This window comes from Geotrypetes seraphini, chromosome 12, assembly GCF_902459505.1.
Source record: "Geotrypetes seraphini chromosome 12, aGeoSer1.1, whole genome shotgun sequence".
Classification (NCBI taxonomy): Eukaryota; Metazoa; Chordata; class Amphibia; order Gymnophiona; family Dermophiidae; genus Geotrypetes; species Geotrypetes seraphini.
In genome coordinates, this window is record NC_047095.1 from 8,501,489 (window position 1) to 8,519,822 (window position 18,334).

The 18,334-nt window shown below is 44.5% G+C and overlaps 1 protein-coding gene and 1 long non-coding RNA gene across 3 annotated transcripts in view; one reads left to right on the plus strand and one right to left on the minus strand.

The window, feature by feature from the left end:
• Positions 1 to 3,569, minus strand: part of LOC117346585 — a 146,813-nt gene extending 143,244 nt beyond the window's left edge. Inside the window, exon 1 of the long non-coding RNA XR_004536640.1 lies at positions 3,367 to 3,569. This is a non-coding gene — a long non-coding RNA (uncharacterized LOC117346585). The remainder of the gene's footprint in view (positions 1 to 3,366) is intronic.
• Positions 1 to 18,334, plus strand: part of VAV3 (vav guanine nucleotide exchange factor 3) — a 571,528-nt gene that overhangs the window by 440,187 nt on the left and 113,007 nt on the right. For both annotated transcript variants that reach the window (XM_033916404.1, XM_033916405.1), the window contains one exon: positions 4,074 to 4,139. In XM_033916404.1, coding sequence (XP_033772295.1) covers positions 4,074 to 4,139 — 66 coding nt within the window. The remainder of the gene's footprint in view (positions 1 to 4,073; positions 4,140 to 18,334) is intronic.

Here is an 18,334-nt window from a genome sequence, read left to right on the forward strand (position 1 = left end):
TCCTCCAGGGCTGGGGATCTGTAGGAGATGTGATCCCAAGGGAAGAGACTCTTTCCAGTGCCCTCTGAAGGTGGAGCTAGAGAGCCCAATGACGTACCGCAGAGGCAGAGTGAAAAATCCAGAGTGGATTCCTTCTGCAGCAGCACATGGCTATGGGACAATAACCCATCTGTCTAGAATGTCTCACCTATCTACTGGATAAGAGTTTACCAGGGCAAGTACATAATCTCCTTTTCCTACATGCGAAGGCCATTTTTAGCACAACTGGAAATCTGTGAAAATCCTTGGAGTAATAATTGATGAAAATTGCTTTATCACGAACACATTTCCCTTACTGTCAAAAATTGTTTTTTTAAATTACGTATGATCCGATCAATCGCCAAATTTCTGAGTTCAAATTCGATCAAGATATTAATTCACTCTTTAATTATAGCAAAACTTGACTACTGCAATGCACTTCTTCTTAACATTACTCAGAAAGAAAAAAGGAGACTTCAGTTAATACAAAATACGGCAATCAAATTAATATACAATGCTAGGAAATATGACCATGTCTCACCATTGCTGATAGACGCCCATTGGCTTCCAATCAGTCATAGGATCACTTTTAAAATAATGTTGCTTATCTTTAAAACACTAGCATTCAATGAACCTCAATTTATATCTAGACTATTAATACCACACAGTACTCCGCGCTCACTTTGTTCATCTGGCCAAAATCTCCTCTCAGTTCCTTCCTTGAAAATTATAGGAACAAGAAGGTCTGACATGTTCTCTGTGATGGGACCTCAATGGTGGAACGCTCTGCCACAGTATATTAGAAATGAAAAAGATGTCACATTATTCAAAAAAGCTTTAAAATCCTACCTGTTCAAAGACGCTTTTAATATCTAAAGTTTTTTTTTTCATTAATTCAAAAAATCTTTAAAATCCTACCTGTTCAAAGATGCTTTTAATATCTAAAGTTTTTTTTTTAAATTTTTAATGAGGTTTCAAATAGTGCTATGGTTTAACTACCCCTCACCCTCTTGTTTTTTCCTTTTCTTCTACCAAAAATTGAAAATTGTAACTTTCACTCTTTCTCTCCCGACTCATGTTTGTATTTTATGAAAGTATACTGTTAAAATGTTAGTTTCTCTTTATTATTCTCTATTTTGATTTTGTACATCGCTTAGTAATTTTAATAAGCGATTCATCAAATATATTAATAAACTTGAAACTTGTCATTAGCACATGAGAACTTACCAAAACCTATTTTATAGGTGATATGGGCTCATACCCTAATCCTGTGCTAATCAGTTAAGGCTAGATTCAGTAAACAGTGTTTCGACGTAGAATAGATTTGAGTGCTGATAAGTGGCCAAATGTGGGCACGTCTCCTGGTTTTCTGTAACCCTCCATGCATATTTTTGGAACACCCCTGACCCATTCATGTACCTCCCATGGCCACAGCCCCTTCTAGGTTGCATGCTATGGGATTTGGGCACACATTGTTATTGCACTAAGATGTGTGTGTAAATTCAAATTAGTTTCAATTAGTGCCAATTAGCATGCAATTATTGGCGTTAATTGGCTTGTTAGCCAGTTTAATTGGGCACACATCTTGGATCTGGGCTCTAATTATAGCGCCCAGTTTCAGGCAATATATCTAGAATCCGGAAGCTGGTCGACACCTTGATCATGCCTATTGGCGCCTAACTCAATTGCTTTAATTGGCTTTAATCGGTGCAGTAATTGACTGCATTATTTAAAACCAATTAAAATCTTGTTTAAAAAAAGTAGGCACTGGAATTGCACCTACAGCATAGCAGGTAGCAGTACCTAAGGTCAAAGTAGGTGTGGTTATGGACAGAGATTACCTTAGGCACCACTAGGCCCCATTATCAAAGAAGCAGGCACTGATTATGTAGGCCTTGAAAACCCTTGCCTACATTACCGGCACCTAAGATTTTTCTGAGGCACCACTAGCCGTGATTCTGTTAACGACACCTAAGCATGACTGATACATGGCCAGTGCCGTTTTTCAGGGTGCTGGACAATTTAGGTGATGTTAACAGAATCTGGACCACTGCTAGGCTAGGGTTTCCTTGGCCTAGATGACGGCACCTAAGTCAGTGCATGCCCAAACTCCACCCCTAGGCACCTTGGTGTAGATACCCACCTCGAAGTGGTAGGTACCTACTGAGTTAGGCACCTACTGGCTAACCCTCCCCCCCCTTTTTACAAAACTGAGTAAGAGATTTATAGCACCAGACAGCATGCTGACTGCTCTGCGCTTCTCTGTGATAGAGTTCCTATGATCGACGGAGCAGCACAGAGCATTCAGTGTTCCGGCAGCGCTAAAACCTCTTGTGCGGTTTTGTAAAATGGGGGGGGGGGGGTTGTTTTTTTTCTAAAATTAGCTTTTAATGGCATTTTCAATTATCACTGCTGATTAAACCAATTAAAAAAATTGTTAGGCACCTTTTATAGAATCAGAGCTTTATTGCCTAGGTAGGTTTTGGTAAATGCAGTAATTCCTTTTAATGGTACATGCTGATGGCAACATTCGAGCATGACTATTAAAAGAAAAAAAACATAAAATCATCCATTTTCCAGCTGCAGAAAAATAAGTTTAGCACGTAGGAAAAAAACTCAATAAAGTGCATGGGCCACTTTTTTACCGCAGCATAGTAAAAGTACCTAGAAATTTTTGACCATTTGCACAAATTGTTAGCATGAATTTTATTTTATAGACTCCAATTCTGCTCTCTGGTTTACAGTATGATGCAAAGGAAATGCAAAGGAAAACCTTGTGTTGTCTTGACTAAAAGATGAAATGAGTGAAAAAGCATTCCGTAATTGATTCTAATTTCCACTTGTAATTTGTGGGTTATCTATACAATTTTATAACTGTGCATAAAATAAAGAGTAAAAATAAATGGCTGTTTTATTGAAAATATAAAATAATACCAAGGACTCGGTTTTCAGAAAATGTCCAGCACTTCACTTAAGCAACTAAGGGCTCCTTTTACTAAGGTGCGCTAGCGTTTTTAGTGCGCGCGCTAATCCCGCGCTAAGCACCAAGAACTAACGTCAGCTCGCACTAAAACCGCTCGCGCAGCTTAGTAAAAGGAGCCCTAAATATCAACAATGGAACTCTCCACGAAATTAAACTTTTATCATCTTTCTTAAGTACCGGTAGGTCTTTAAACCTCAGAGTACACTTTACCATTATATCATCCCATCATAAAATGATTAGAACTCTCCAATGATTTTTCTCCTTTTCATATGTGAACATGTGCTTCTGTATCCCTCAGTTCTTGAGAACCCACCTGTATGGCTTATTAAGTCTGTTTGGCAACATAGAAAGCAAAAGTTGCTTACCTTTAACAGGTGTTCTCCACAAATAGTGTGATAAGCCATAAACACAGTCCTCTTTATCTCTCTGAGAGTTGATGCCAAGCTTTATACTAACTGAAGTATCTCTGAAGGACATGATATATGGGAAAGGGCGCACAGGCTCAGAAGATTTCCTAGTATTTTTTGACTTTTAAGACCGCTAGCCTGTCCCAACAGCATCGGATAACATCACCCACTGGTGTGTCTGATTTATCCAGCTGTCTACAGCAAACACCTGTTACAAGTAAACAACTTTGCTTTCCCCGTGCTGCAGACAGATAATGAACATTGCACTGATACATGAGTCATTCATTAAGCTAATCCGTTGGCTTCTTTAAAATGTTGTTGACCTACAGCGCCTTTGTTTGTTCAGGATCCCTCAACAGGTTTCCTTTGAAAACAGTGAATATTACAAGCTTAATTGTGTGATCTTATACAGAGAGTAAACACATTGGCCTAAGCCTTTCCAACCCCTTTTATCATTGGACTTTGTTCTTCTTGCCTGTATTTTTTCAAATGTTCTAACTTAATATTCAGTTATTAGTTTTCTTAAGAGCATATGATTTCTTTTAAAGTATTGTTATGTGAACTGAATTTCAGGTTTTGCTTGCAACTTTTTGGGAAAAGATCTAGAGCTGTTTTCAATCTGTGTTGCAATCTGATGCCTACTAATGCTTTATTCTAACTTCTAGGGGAGAAATTTAGCAACGGGAGACGTTGGCTTCTTTCCAAGTGAAGCGGTAAAGCCTTGCCCATGTGTAAGAGAAATATTTAATAGTTTCTGTCAGTGTAATTGTTTTCCTCAGAACATTCAAGGGAAGGTTGCCTGGCTCACATCAGGGGTTTTTATTAATCTAGCCTCCCGAGAATTGTATTATTTCTGCTTTCTTTATGTGTAAATGTTATGCTAAATGCTACTTTCATCGTAACATTATTATGCTGTTGCCTATGTGATTTTCATTTTCACCGTTGGGAAAGTAAACACAGACGAGAAACGTAGCTTTTGGGGATTCAATCAATGGAACTGTCTTGGAAGTTTAAAGAGAAATAAACCCAGTCATCAAAGTATATTCATGGTGCATTGGATTCTTTTTATTCCCTAAAATGATCAGGCCCTAATCTATCCCTGGTCACATCAGTTTATAGAGAGATAGTGTGTAAGAAATGTAGGAAATCCTGAAATAAAATTTCTAAATGTATTTCACTGGATGCACTTTAATGTTTTCCTTCTATTGTTCTCTTTGTTTAGCTTAAGGACAGAAAAGTAATTGCAATGTTGAGAAAAGTTATAATATGTGGAGGAAGACTAGCATACAATTTGGTTTTTATAAACTAATAAGAGCAGGGTAGGATTAATCCGTCAATGGGCCCTAGGCACACAAGTACATTGGGCCTCTGGCCCTGCTTGGCCTTACCCCTGGCTTCCCCCAGCCCCACACCCGTCCCTGTCTGGCTGTGTCCCTGAACAATACAAAGCTAACATATTCCAGTTAATAAATTCCAAAATAAAATACTTTTTTTCTACCTTTATTGTCTGGACATTTTGCTTTTCCATTATGTCGGTCCCAGTTTCTCGTCTGCCTTCCTATGTCTTTTGCCAATTCTCTTTCCAGTGTCTGCTATCCATTTGGCATTTCTTGTCTCTCCTATCTTGTTTCATTTCCTCACTACACCTGTCTCTGATATGCTGATCGTTCCCTTTTAATATTTTTCTCCTTTTTTTTCTTTTCTGCCCCATCCACTAAAATTTCATCCTCTTTCTCACCTTTCTTTTTTTTTAATATATATTACTTTAAACAGTCTTTATTAAGTGTGACAACATTTAAAATTCCATAGTCTAACACCATTCCAACACATTCCAAGTATAACATATTCCTTCTGTTAGCTGTATAAGCTACATTAACTAACTTAAAAGACTATTTTTTATTGAAACCTTCAATATCCCACTGTCTACCCTCCCCCCATCCTGAGCAAAAAAGAAAAAAAAATAATGCATAGAGGAAACTGATACATCCCTTCAAGCTTCCTATACCCCTCAGCAAAGTTAATCCCCTATCCATCTCAAAATCCCTTCTCAATCCATCCTGCATGAGATGCTGCGGAGGCACTTGGGTGAAGAGAAATGTCCAGTGTCTATTAAGAGACAAAGTTGGAATTTACAGTCCAAAATAGGGGGTTACAACAAGCACTTCCAATGACATGCGACTACCCTTCTGGCTTTTGCCAAGTTCAAATGTTTCATCTTCTGTTGCCAATTGGTAAGACTTCCATTGTTAAGGCCAAATAAACAAGTTTGCATAACCCCACTAGTCCACCATAAATGAAGAATAGTGCCCACTTCCTTACCACATCGCCAACACACATTAAATACTGAGAGAAACATAGCTTTCAAATGCACTGTGTATAATACCCTCCATGGATTCAAGACAAAGTTAGACATGTTCCCGCTGAACCAGAATGTATGCAGGTAAGGCTAGTCTCAGGGCACTGGTCTTTGACCTAAGGGTCGCCGCGTGAGCGGACTGCTGGGCACGATGGACCACTGGTCTGACCCAGCAGCGGCAATTCTTATGTTCTTATGTTCTTGTACTAGGGAACAAACTGAAGTTATTTATTCTCATGACATCCCATTGTTCCAAAATAAAGGCAACCGTTAAATTCCATTTCCCCATAAAAGAATATGGATTCCCATCCATCCCTATAATATATTTATAAAGTAACCGAATATTTTCCCAATATTCAGATAGTTTCGGATTACTTTTTAGCCATCCTTGAGTTGACAAATAATGGCGCAGCTGAAGGTATGGATAATTATCCATTGGAGTTAAATCATAACGGTTTCCTTCCCAAATAAAGTTGGAAATATCACGGGAAGCACCTGAAACATCTAAAAGTAAATTTTCTCATAAATATGTTGGTAAGTAAACTGAACGTGAGAATTACAAGAATTACAATTACAAAATCCTGGACTACGGGCAGATTTTGTAAAGGACGTCTAACTTAAGGCATCTATCAAGTTAGGTGTCCAAATAAAGTGGATAATAAGCACATTTAATGACTTTAACAGGCAATAATTGGAAGTTAGACATCCAAAGGCTGGACATGACTCACAAAATAGGCATCCACAATTTCATGGACACCCATCGGAAAAAGCTGCACCTAATGGAATAGGCATGGGTGTGGCTTCGAAATAGAAGTCCATTTACAGAATCACTTGCTGCTCGGTGTCCTAACGCATCTACCTAACACCTAAAATGTAGGCATTGTAAAAGCAGGTCTACTTTTGAGTGTGAGTTGGGCGCTAGTTAGGCGCGAGTTAGGTGGACATCACTTAGGCGTCACTTAGGCGTGCAAGAGGTATCCACATATAGATGAACAGGGCTTTATTTTGGGGGGTAAAGAGGGCTCCAGTTTGATATTAAGGTCAAAAAATATTTAATAATGCATTACTTAACCAAAGCACATGAAAAAAATATATGTATTGCATACTATACCTTCTAGTTTTGGGGTAAAGTGGATTCCTATTTGATAATAATATAAAAAGATGTTTAATAATGCATTACTTGATGAAAGCATGTGAAATATATATATATATATATATATATATATATATATTTTCTTAACCTTTTATAAATGAGGTTTAGCATGATATATATATATATATATATATATATATATCTATATATCATGAGGTTTAGCATGTATATAGCATGAGGTTTATCATGAGGTTTATCAATGAGGTTTAGCATGATATATATATATATATATATATATATCATGCTAAACCTCATTTATAAAAGGTTAAGAAAATAAAAAGAGAAACCCTACTCACAATGGCTGTGATTCAGAGCAAGTGGACGTGACTGAGTCACAATCTTGACATCATTGTGACATCATCAATATGCACCTAGGTGGCAGAATGTCACTACAAATAAAAGGAACCTCTGCCTAAAAGGAAGTGTATGTGGCTCAGTGGTTAAAGTCACTCCAACTGCACTAGGGAAACAGGATTTGTAGAAGCTGTGAGGGACTGCTTCATGGAGCAACTGGTCAGGGAACCGACACGAGGGAGTGCTACTCTTGACCTCATCCTGAACGGATTAGGGGGGCCTGCAAGTGGGGTAGAAGTGGGAGGACCACTAGGCAACAGTGACCACAATGCGATCAGATTCACATTAGAAAGGGGGACACCCACAGTAAGGAGGACCGCAACAACTGCGCTCAACTTCAAGAAAGGGAACTATGTTGCTATGAGGGAAATGGTGGGGAGGAAGCTCAAAAACATCTTTAGGATGGAGACTGTGGAAAGCGCCTGGACCCTATTCAGGGACACCCTGCAGGAAGCACAAAGAAGGTACGTCCCCAGTTTCAGGAAAGGCTGCAAGAACAAGAGGTCAAAGGACCCAGTTTGGATCTCAACAGAAGTAAAGAGGGCAATAAATGACAAAAAAGTATCCTTCCGGAGATGGAAAAAGGACCCAACGGAGGAAAATCACCAGGCGCACAGGAATTGCCAAAAGGAATGCCACCGAGAGGTTAGAAAAGCAAAAGGAAAATACGAAGAGGGGCTGGCCAGGGAAGCGAAAAACTTCAAGGCATTCTTCAGTTACGTAAAGGGGAAGCGACCAGCGAGAGAGGAGGTGGGGCCGTTGGACGATGGGGATAGGAAGGGAGTGATAAAGGAGGATAAAGAGATAGCTGAGAGGTTGAACACGTTCTTCTCATCGGTTTTCACGAGAGAAGATATATCTAATATACCGGACTCAGAGGAGCTCATGAGTGGGGAACAGGCTGAAAAATTGGAGCACATAGAGGTAAGTAAGGAGGATGTCCTCAAACAGATAGACAGGTTAAAATGTGGCAAATCACCGGGTCCGGACGGGATCCACCCAAGGGTTCTGAAGGAACTAAGACAAGAAATAGCGGACACAATCCAGCATGTTTGCAACCTATCCTTAAGAACTGGAGAGGTACCAGAGGACTGGAGATTGGCGAATGTCACACCTATCTTCAAAAAGGGATCGAGGGGTGACCCCGGGAACTACAGGCCGGTGAGCCTGACTTCAATTATAGGGAAGATGGTGGAAGCTATGATCAAGGACAGCATTTGCGAGCACATTGAGAGAAATGGCCTACTGAGAAAAAGCCAGCACGGATTCTGTAAGGGAAGGTCGTGCTTAACGAACCTTCTGTACTTCTTTGAGGGAATAGGCAGTCGGGTGGACAATGGGGAACCCGTCGACATCATTTACCTCGATTTCCAAAAGGCTTTCGACAAGGTTCCACATGAAAGGCTGCTTAGGAAGCTGTGGAACCACGGGGTGGGAGGGGATGTGCACAGATGGATCGAGCACTGGTTGTCGGGTAGACTGCAGAGGGTCGGAGTAAAGGGCCAATTTTCTGACTGGCGGGGAGTCACGAGCGGTGTGCCACAGGGATCGGTGCTGGGGCCGTTACTCTTCAACATATTTATCAATGACCTGGAAAAGGAGGCAAAGTGCGAGGTTATAAAATTTGCAGATGATACCAAACTGTGCGGCAGAGTTAGCTCCAGGGAGGAGTGTGAGGACCTGCAAAGGGACCTAGACAAGCTGGAAGACTGGGCAAACAAATGGCAAATGCGCTTTAACGTGAAAAAATGTAAGGTCATGCATATAGGGAAAAAGAACCCGTTGTTCAACTACAAAATGGGGGGGGCATTGTTGGGAGAAAGCAGTCTTGAGAGAGACTTGGGTGTGCTGGTGGATGCATCACTGAAGCCATCTGCACAGTGCGCAGCGGCCTCGAAAAAAGCCAACAGGATGCTGGGCATCATAAAGAGGAGCATAACAACCAGGACGCGGGAAGTCATCATGCCATTGTACCGATCGATGGTGCGTCCTCATCTGGAATACTGCGTTCAATATTGGTCGCCATACCTCAAGAAAGACATGGCGGTACTTGAGAGAGTCCAAAGGAGAGCAACGAAACTGGTAAGAGGGCTGGAACACTGCCCATACGCCGAGAGGTTGGACAGGCTGGGGCTCTTCTCTCTGGAAAAAAGGAGGCTCAGGGGTGATATGATAGAGACCTTCAAGATCATGAGGGGCATAGAGAGGGTGGATAGGGACAGATTCTTCAGGCTGAAGGGGACAACAGGTACGAGGGGGCATTCGGAGAAACTCAAGGGAGATAGGTTCAAAACAAATGCAAGGAAGTTTTTCTTCACCCAAAGGGTCGTGGACACTTGGAATGTGCTACCGGAGGAAGTGATCGGGCAGAGTATGGTACAGGGATTCAAACAGAGACTGGACAGATTCCTGGGGGATAAAGGGATCGTGGGATACTGAGAAAGTATAGAAACCCAACCAGGTCGTGCATGTGTAAGACCGGAGGGCTAGGACTTCGATGGGAAGATAAGACTCATCAGGAAACCAAGGTGGCATGGGGGCCCCTTCTGATGATTTAGACAGGTCATGACCTGTTTGGGCCGCCGCGGGAGCGGACTGCTGGGCTAGATGGACCTATGGTCTGACCCGGCGGAGGCACTGCTTATGTTCTTATGTTCTTATGTTCCATCTTCCACAGGTTATGGGTTCACCCCCCCCCCCAGTACCTTAACAGCATCTTTTTGGTCTCATAAAAGAGTATGGGTTGTGGACTTTGCTATTTATATTTGCACTGTGCCCTTTCCATGGTCCAGAGGGAAACTTATTTTTACCCTGAGATGGCTATGATCTCCTAAGGTATCATCTCACATGGCAGGAACAACTATGTAATGCCTAAAAGGCGATTCTGCAAAAGACAATTAACAATATAGACACGCTTAGGCTCGCTCAGCACGGCTGAGCGCGATTCTCTATAGTGCATCTGTGCATTATAGAATTGCGCTCAGCAGTCTTCTGTTGAATGTCTAAACAATGCCTAACTTTTAGATATCTTTTACAGAATCTGTCCCTTCCTTTCCAAAGCTAAAACACATCAGACTGAACTATAAAAAAAAAAATGGAAAACTGAAGAACCATTCCTGTTCAAACATATTCATAGAAAGACAGGAACAAATGTAGCCCTCATAACAACCCCTGACACATGTAGATATAAACCATCCTGAAAAAGAAAATTTTTTTTTCATTGCTAGGCGTGACAATCCTTCTAAAAATTAAGTGGGCAATTGGTGAGGGCACATCCATTGATCCAGCATTATCTTGACTACTTCCAATGCTTCATCTTGAGGGATGGAAGTATATGGGAAAGGAAACAGAGACTTGCCTTTTTGTGACTTTGGCATTCAAAGTTGACATTCAAACCTATAGGCACTGGAGGATTAAGTGACTTGCCCAGGGTCACAAGGAGCAGCCGTGGAGATCTCATAGTGCAGAGGCAGCAGCTCTACCAGTGAGCCACACTATTAAAAAAAGGTCCCTCTGAAACAGAAACCAGTTGTAAAATGTTAAAAAAATGAGTAGTGTCTTTGACATAAGTAGAATGTTATTCAACAAAATCACACAAGAAAAAAATCCACATAAACTGACAATGGTTCCAAAAGGGAAACCACGTGAGGAAATAATCAGTCGACCCAGAGATTTAGTAGGATTTTTATGTACTTTGAGAAACATAAAAACATTGGAGTTACAGGATTGGCAGTATTGAAAAATTTAAACTCGTTTTTGGTTAAGAAACCAGATGCCAATCCTTGTTTAGTAAACCTAGAGATGACTGATTTTAACCTAGACGTAGGATCAAGTGTTAACTTACGATATATGGATAAATCATTCAGCTGACATTGAGCTTCACTGATATAATCTTCCCTGTTTAATATGACCATTGCACCACCTTTATCAGCTTTAAGAACATAAGAACATAAGAACATAAGCGTTGCCTCTGCCGGGTCAGACCAGGGGTCCATCGTGCCCGGCAGTCCGCTCCCGCGGCGGCCCCCCAGGTCCATGACCTGAAAGTGTTCCCTACCTAACCTAAAATATCCATACCCTATTCGCTCAATGTCCTGTAAGGTAAACCTCTATCTGTACCCTGTTATCCCCTTCGCTTCCAGGAAGTCATCCAGTCCCTTTTTGAACCCCAGAATTGTACTCTGTCCTATCACCTCTCCGGGCAGCGCGTTCCAGGTGTCCACCACCCTCTGAGTGAAGAAGAACCTCCTTGCATTTGTTATGAATCTGTCTCCTCTCAGTTTTTCTGAATGACCTCTTGTTTTAGTTGTCCCTGCTAGTCTAAAGAATCTGTCCCTCTCCACCTTCTCTATGCCTTTCATGATTTTATAAGTTTCTATCATGTCCCCTCTCAGTCTCCGCTTCTCCAGGGTAAAGAGCCCCAGCCTTTCCAACCGTTCGGCATATGAAAGGTTCTCCATACCCTTTATCATCCTCGTTGCCCTCCTCTGGACCCTCTCGAGTATTGCCATGTCCTTCTTGAGGTATGGCGACCAGTATTGGACGCAGTATTCCAGATGTGGGCGCACCATTGCTCGATACAGTGGCAGGATAACTTCTTTTGTTCTGGTAGTGATACCTTTTTTGATAATGCCCAACATTCTGTTCGCTTTTTTTGAGGCCGCTGCACATTGTGCCGCCTGCTTCATTGTGTTATCCACCAATACCCCCAGATCTTTTTCTTGGCTGCTTTCCCCGAGTACCCTCCCTCCCATCGTATAGCTGTACATGGAGTTCCCCTTCCCTATGTGCAAGACCTTAAATTTCTCCACATTGAAGCTCATCTGCCATTTTTTTGCCCACTCACTCAGTTTGTTCAGGTCGCTCTGCAGTTCTTTGCATTCCTCAACAGTTCTGGCCCTGCTGGAGAGTTTTGTGTCATCCGCGAACTTGATAACTTCGCACTTTGTCCCCGTTTCTAGATCATTAATAAATATATTGAACAGCAATGGTCCCAGCACTGACCCTTGCGGAACACCACTTGTGACCCCTATCCAGTCAGAGTAGTGCCCCTTTACTCCTACCCTCTGTTTCCTGTCCGCCAGCCAATTTTTGATCCATCTGTACACGTTCCCTTCCACCCCGTGACTCCACAGTTTCTTCAGTAAGCGTTCATGGGGCACCTTGTCAAAGGCTTTTTGGAAATCTAGATATATAATGTCTACTGGGTCACCTTGGTCCAATTGCTTACTTATCCCCTCAAAGAAATGCAGTAGATTGTCTGGCATGATCGGCCTTTACAGAAACCATGCTGGCTTGATCTCATCAGATTATTTTTTTCTATATGCTCATTGATACCTTCCCTGATCATTGATTTGACCATCTTCCCTGGAACAGAGGTTAAGCTCACCGGTCTGTAGTTTCCCGGGTCGCCTCTCGATCCTTTTTTGAAGATCGGTGTAACATTCGCTATCTTCCAGTCCTCCGGGATTACCCCTGTTCTCAAGGACAGGTTGCAAATATGCTGCAGTAACTCTGCTGTTTCATCTCTGAGCTCTTTCAGTATTCTCGGGTGGATCACGTCTGGGCCCGGAGCTTTGTCCGTTCTTAATCTATCTATCTGCCTGAGAACGTCTTCGAGTCTTACCTCCATGCATGATAATTTCCCCTCTTGGTCTCCCCTGAAGATTTTTTCCGGTTCTGGCACACTGGATGTGTCCTCTATTGTAAAGACCGACGAGAAGAACTTGTTTAGCCTACCAGCCACCTCTTTTTCCTCTTTCACCACTCCCTTCCGGTCACCCTCATCCAGGGGCCCCACCTCCTCCCTCGCTGGCTGTTTCCCTTTCACATATCGGAAAAATGGTTTGAAATTTCTTGCTTCCTTTGCTAGTCTCTCCTCATACTCTTTCTTGGCTTTCCTGACTACTCGGTGACATTCTTTTTGTTGCTTCCTGTGCTCTCCCCAGTTTCCTTCAGTTTTGTCCTTTTTCCACTTCTGAAATGATTTTTTCTTGTCTCCTATCACTTTCTTTACTTCACTGGTTATCCATGCAGGGTCCTTTGTCTGATTCTTCTTGGAACCTTTCCTAAATCTTGGTATATATAGGTTTTGTGCCTTGTTTACTGTGTCCTTGAATAGGGACCAGGCTTGCTCCACAGTCCGAGTTTCCTTGGAGCTGTTTTTGAGCTTCTTTCTCACCATTTGTCTCATGGCATCATAGTTCCCTTTCTTGAAGTTAAATGATGTTGCCTTGGTTCTCTTTCCCATAGGTAGTCCTACTTGCACTTTGAACTGAATCATGTTGTGGTCACTGGTTCCTAGTGGTCCTATGATCTCCACATCCTTCGCGGGGCCTTTCATCCCATTGAGGATCAGATCCAGAGTCGCTGATCCTCTCGTTGGTGCCTCGACTAGTTGTTCCATGAAGCAGTCCTGGACTGCTTCCAGGAACTCCGTTTCCCTTGCACATTTTGAATTTCCAAGACACCAGTCTATCCCAGGATAGTTGAAATCTCCCATAACTATGGTGTTTGGGTTCTTGCATTCCCTTCTCAGCTCGGCTACCATTTCTGTATCTTCAGCTTCAGTTTGCCCAGGTGGACGGTAGAACAGTCCCATCTTTATCTCGGATCCGTTGCTTCCTGGTACTTTGATCCACAATGACTCCAGTTGGGCATTTGTCTCTGCTGTGTCCACAGTGGTTGAGTGAATGGTATCCCTTATGTATAGTGCTATTCCTCCCCCCTTCTGGTACGTCCTGTCTTTTCGGTAGAGTTTGTATCCTGGCAGTACTATGTCCCATTTGTTTTCCTCGTTCCACCATGTTTCCGTGATCCCTATGATGTCTAGTTTCTCATTATTGGCCATGACTTCTAGTTCCCCCATTTTGTTCTTTAGGCTCCTTGCATTTGTATACATGCAGTTCAAGTCTTGGCATTTTCCCTTCCTTTCTATTTTACCTTGCATTTCATGCTTCATTCTGTCCCCTTCCTGGCCTGTCAACTCCTGAGTATTGTCTCTTTTGTCCTCTCTTTGTGGTAGATTCCTATTGCCTTCCCCTTGTGGCGTGTTCCTATTGTCCTCCTCTTGTTCTTTCTCATCATCCAATCCCGTTTTGACTTCCCCTTCCAGTATGTTCATCCTTTCCCCCTCTCGCTTCATCTGACTCCCTTGTTTGCTCATAGTCTGTTGCTTGCCACTTGTGTCTTCCCCAAAATCTTTCCCCTCAGTACCCTCACTGGGTACTGTTTCCCGAACCGTCGATACCAGGTCGACTGTCGGCTTTCCCCTTCTACTTAGTTTAAAGCTTGCTCTATCGCTCTTCTGACGTTATTTGCTAGTTGTCTAGTTCCCACCTTGCTCAGGTGTAGACCATCCTTCTTGAAAAGCTTGTTCTTTCCCCAGAACGTTGTCCAGTTCCTCACGAAGAGAAATCCCTCTTCCTCACACCATTTTCTCATCCATGCGTTAATTGATTGTAGCTCCGTCTGCCTCTTCGTTTCTGCCCTCGGTACTGGCAGGATCTCTGAGAAGGCTATCCTCTGGGTCCTCATCTTCAGTTTCCTTCCTAAGATCTTGAATTGTTCAGTCAGTGCATTCTTGCTGTATTCCCTCCTGGTGACATCGTTCGTCCCGACGTGGACTATCACTGCTGTCTCTTCCGTCTCTGCTCCTTCCAGGATTCTCTCAATCTTGTCAACGATGTCCTTTGTTCTTGCTCCTGGGAGACAGGTCACTAGCCGATCCTCTCTCCCTCCTGCTATGTGACTGTCAACGTGCCTCAGGATTGAGTCTCCCACCAGGATTGCAGATTTCCCTTCTTTCAGCCTCCGTGTCGGTCGCAGGTCTGTGTCCTTGGTGTTCTTTGTTTCTTCCAGCAAGGTTCCTCCGTGGGTATCCTCTACCTTGGTGTCAGATGTTTCTTGTCCTCTGCTCTGTGTGTCTTCCTCATTTCCGTGCTCCTGTTCTTCCACTCTCCTGTAGGCATCCTCGATGAACCTCTCGAGCTCCCTGACTTGTTCCTCGATGCACTCCTCTCGCATGGGGTCTTCGGCTGTCTGGAAGGGGGCTTCGGAGATGTAGAGTCCCTCCAGCTCCTGGATCCTGAGCTTCAGTCGACTGACTTCGCTCTTCAAGCTTTCCAGTTCCTGGCATTGTCCGCACACATATGACTGCTGCCTGGAGGGGAGGTAGTCATACATGTGGCAGTCCGTGCAGTACACTGGGAAGCTCAACCTTCGGGTTCCTTCCGCTTCCATATTTGTCCGCTCTCTAGGAGTCCTGTTGCTCTTTGCTAGTGTGTTCACTCCTGTGCCTGGCTCTTCCTTACCTTCTTCGTCTTTCGCTTCCTTTTACTTATGCGCTTGTGCTATTTGCCCCTTGCTTACCCTCTGTGGCTGCCTTTTCCTTTAGCTCGTGTTCTCTCTTGAGTCCGCCTTTTCTTGTCCTGCTGAGCTTGTTACTGCTGTCTCTGTGTATGTGTGTGCGCTACCTTCTTAGCCTGCTTCTACCCTGTCTTCTGCCCTTGCTACTGTTCTTCAGTGCCTTCTTGCCTGTCGTTCCTTTGATGTGTGGTCCTTCCTGGGCCTATTCCTTCCTTCTTTTCTGTGTTTGCTTCCCTTTTACTTGTGTGTGTGCGTGTATGTGTATACTTCCTTACCTTGCTGTCTTCCTTTCTTGGAGTCCTTGGATGTAGTGACCTGGCCTGCCCTTCTTGAGGCCCTTCGCAAAGGCGCTCTCGCTAAGGCGAGCGCCTTTTCCGCTCGCCTTCGCTGCGCGCCGAACGGCTGGGCGCCGTTGGCTCCCCTCCTCTTAAGGGTGAGTCCGGCCTCTGGCTCTGCTGGTGACGCGGTGTGGGTGGGCGGAGCTTACTCTCGCCGCTGCCCGCCCTCGCCGCCGCTACCTTCTCTGTCTCAGCCCTCCTTCTTCCTCCCGGCTACCTCTCTCCGCCGCTGCAGCAAGCCTCCACGCGGCTTGTGCTGCCTTCGTGCCGCAGCTCCCCTCCTCTTAAGGGTGAGTCCGGCCTCTGGCTCCGCTGGTGACGCGGTGCGGGTGGGCGGAGCTTACTCTCGCCGCTGCCCGCCCTTGCCGCCGCTACCTTCTCTGTCTCAGCCCTCCTTCTTCTTCCCGGCTACCTCTCTCCGCCGCTGCAACAAGCCTCCACGCGGCTTGTGCTGCCTTCGCGCCGCAGCTCCCCTCCTCTTAAGGGTGAGTCCGGCCTCTGGCTCCGCTGGTGACGCGGTGCGGGTGGGCGGAGCTTACTCTAACCGCTGCCCGCCCTCGCTGCCGCTACCTTCTCTGTCTCAGCCCTCCTTCTTCTTCCCGGCTACCTCTCTCCGCCGCTGCAACAAGCCTCCACGCGGCTTGTGCTGCCTTCGCGCCGCAGCTCCCCTCCTCTTAAGGGTGAGTCCGGCCTCTGGCTCCGCTGGTGACGCGGTGTGGGTGGGCGGAGCTTACTCTCGCCGCTGCCCGCCCTCGCCGCCGCTACCTTCTCTGTCTCAGCCCTCCTTCTTCCTCCCGGCTACCTCTCTCCGCCGCTGCAACAAGCCTCCACGCGGCTTGTGCTGCCTTCACGCCGCAGCTCCCCTCCTCTTAAGGGTGAGTCCGGCCTCTGGCTCCGCTGGTGACGCGGTGAGGGTGGGCGGAGCTTACTCTCGCCGCTGCCCGCCCTCGCCGCCGCTACCTTCTCTGTCTCAGCCCTCCTTCTTCCTCCCGGCTACCTCTCTCCGCCGCTGCAACAAGCCTCCACGCGGCTTGTGCTGCCTTCGCGCCGCAGCTCCCCTCCTCTTAAGGGTGAGTCCGGCCTCTGGCTCCGCTGGTGATGCGGTGCGGGTGGGCGGAGCTTACTCTCGCCGCTGCCCGCGCTCGTCGCCGCTACCTTCTCTGTCTCAGCCCTCCTTCTTCCTCCCGGCTACCTCTCTCCGCCGCTGCAACAAGCCTCCACGCGGCTTTCTTGATAATAATCTTGGCATCTGATTTCAAACTTGCAACCACTGAATTATTTAGTGTTGGTGGATGGGAAAAAAGTGGCATGGAAACAATGATTAACTCTGTGCCAGTGACAGCAAACGCTGAAAGACAATCAGCTTTCACCAGGAAGGTGGGGAGCTGAACTACAGTGCCTAGAAAGACAGCCAGAAAACTGGTGGATACTCGTAGCAAAGATTAAAAAAAAAAAACAAACAAGAAGGTGTTTTATTGAAACAAGTGCAGCACGAATATTACAATATTAGAACCCAGAAAACAAATAAGCAATCATGAACATATCCTTTATGCCACATAGATGCCACATAGATGCAAGAAATACTATTTGCAACATAGCAAATAGTGTAGTCTTAAAAAAAAAAAAAAAAAAAAAAAAGCAAAGCTTAGTTTTAAAAATAAAAAAGAAGGTAGGAAACTGGAATGTTTCAGATGGAGACTCAGTACCGGGCAGAGCTCCGGGTTTCCGGCCCAGAATATCTTTAAAAAAGGACAATTTAAATTAAATCATGAATTTATAGAGTGTGCATGGTTGAGCAGACTGGATGGACCATTCAGGTCTTTATTGGCCGTCATTTACTATGTTACTATCTAAACTATTTATTCTTGTAAACTGAGTCTTTCCATGTTATTTAATACCATTTCTTTAAATATCAACAAAACAGGTTCCAGCGGACCTAGTGGAGTCCAGTTAGACTTGTTGCGAACAATAAAGGTATCGCTAATGGAAGAATCTCTAAAGTGGATTTTTAGCTATAGGTATATCACAAACCATTCCAGATCAATTCTGAACTGGAATTTATCAAAATGTCTCGAGGGAAGAAAAGATAGGCCCCGGAATAACACATTTATCTCCATTTGGGGAGGTCATGGGTTCAGGAAGGCCTGCTGGCAGGAGGGAGTGGGCATTCCTCCTGCCTATCATGGTTTGGGGGAGGTTGTTTTGGGGGTTCCATCAGTAGGGAGTGGGCATCCCTCTTGCCGGGGAAATTTTGGGGGGAGGGGTTTTCGGGGGTGGTGGCCAGAGGGATTGGGCATCCCTCCTGCCACCTGACATCACAGCAGGGGATTCCCTACCAGGGCCGCTCAGCTAATCGCA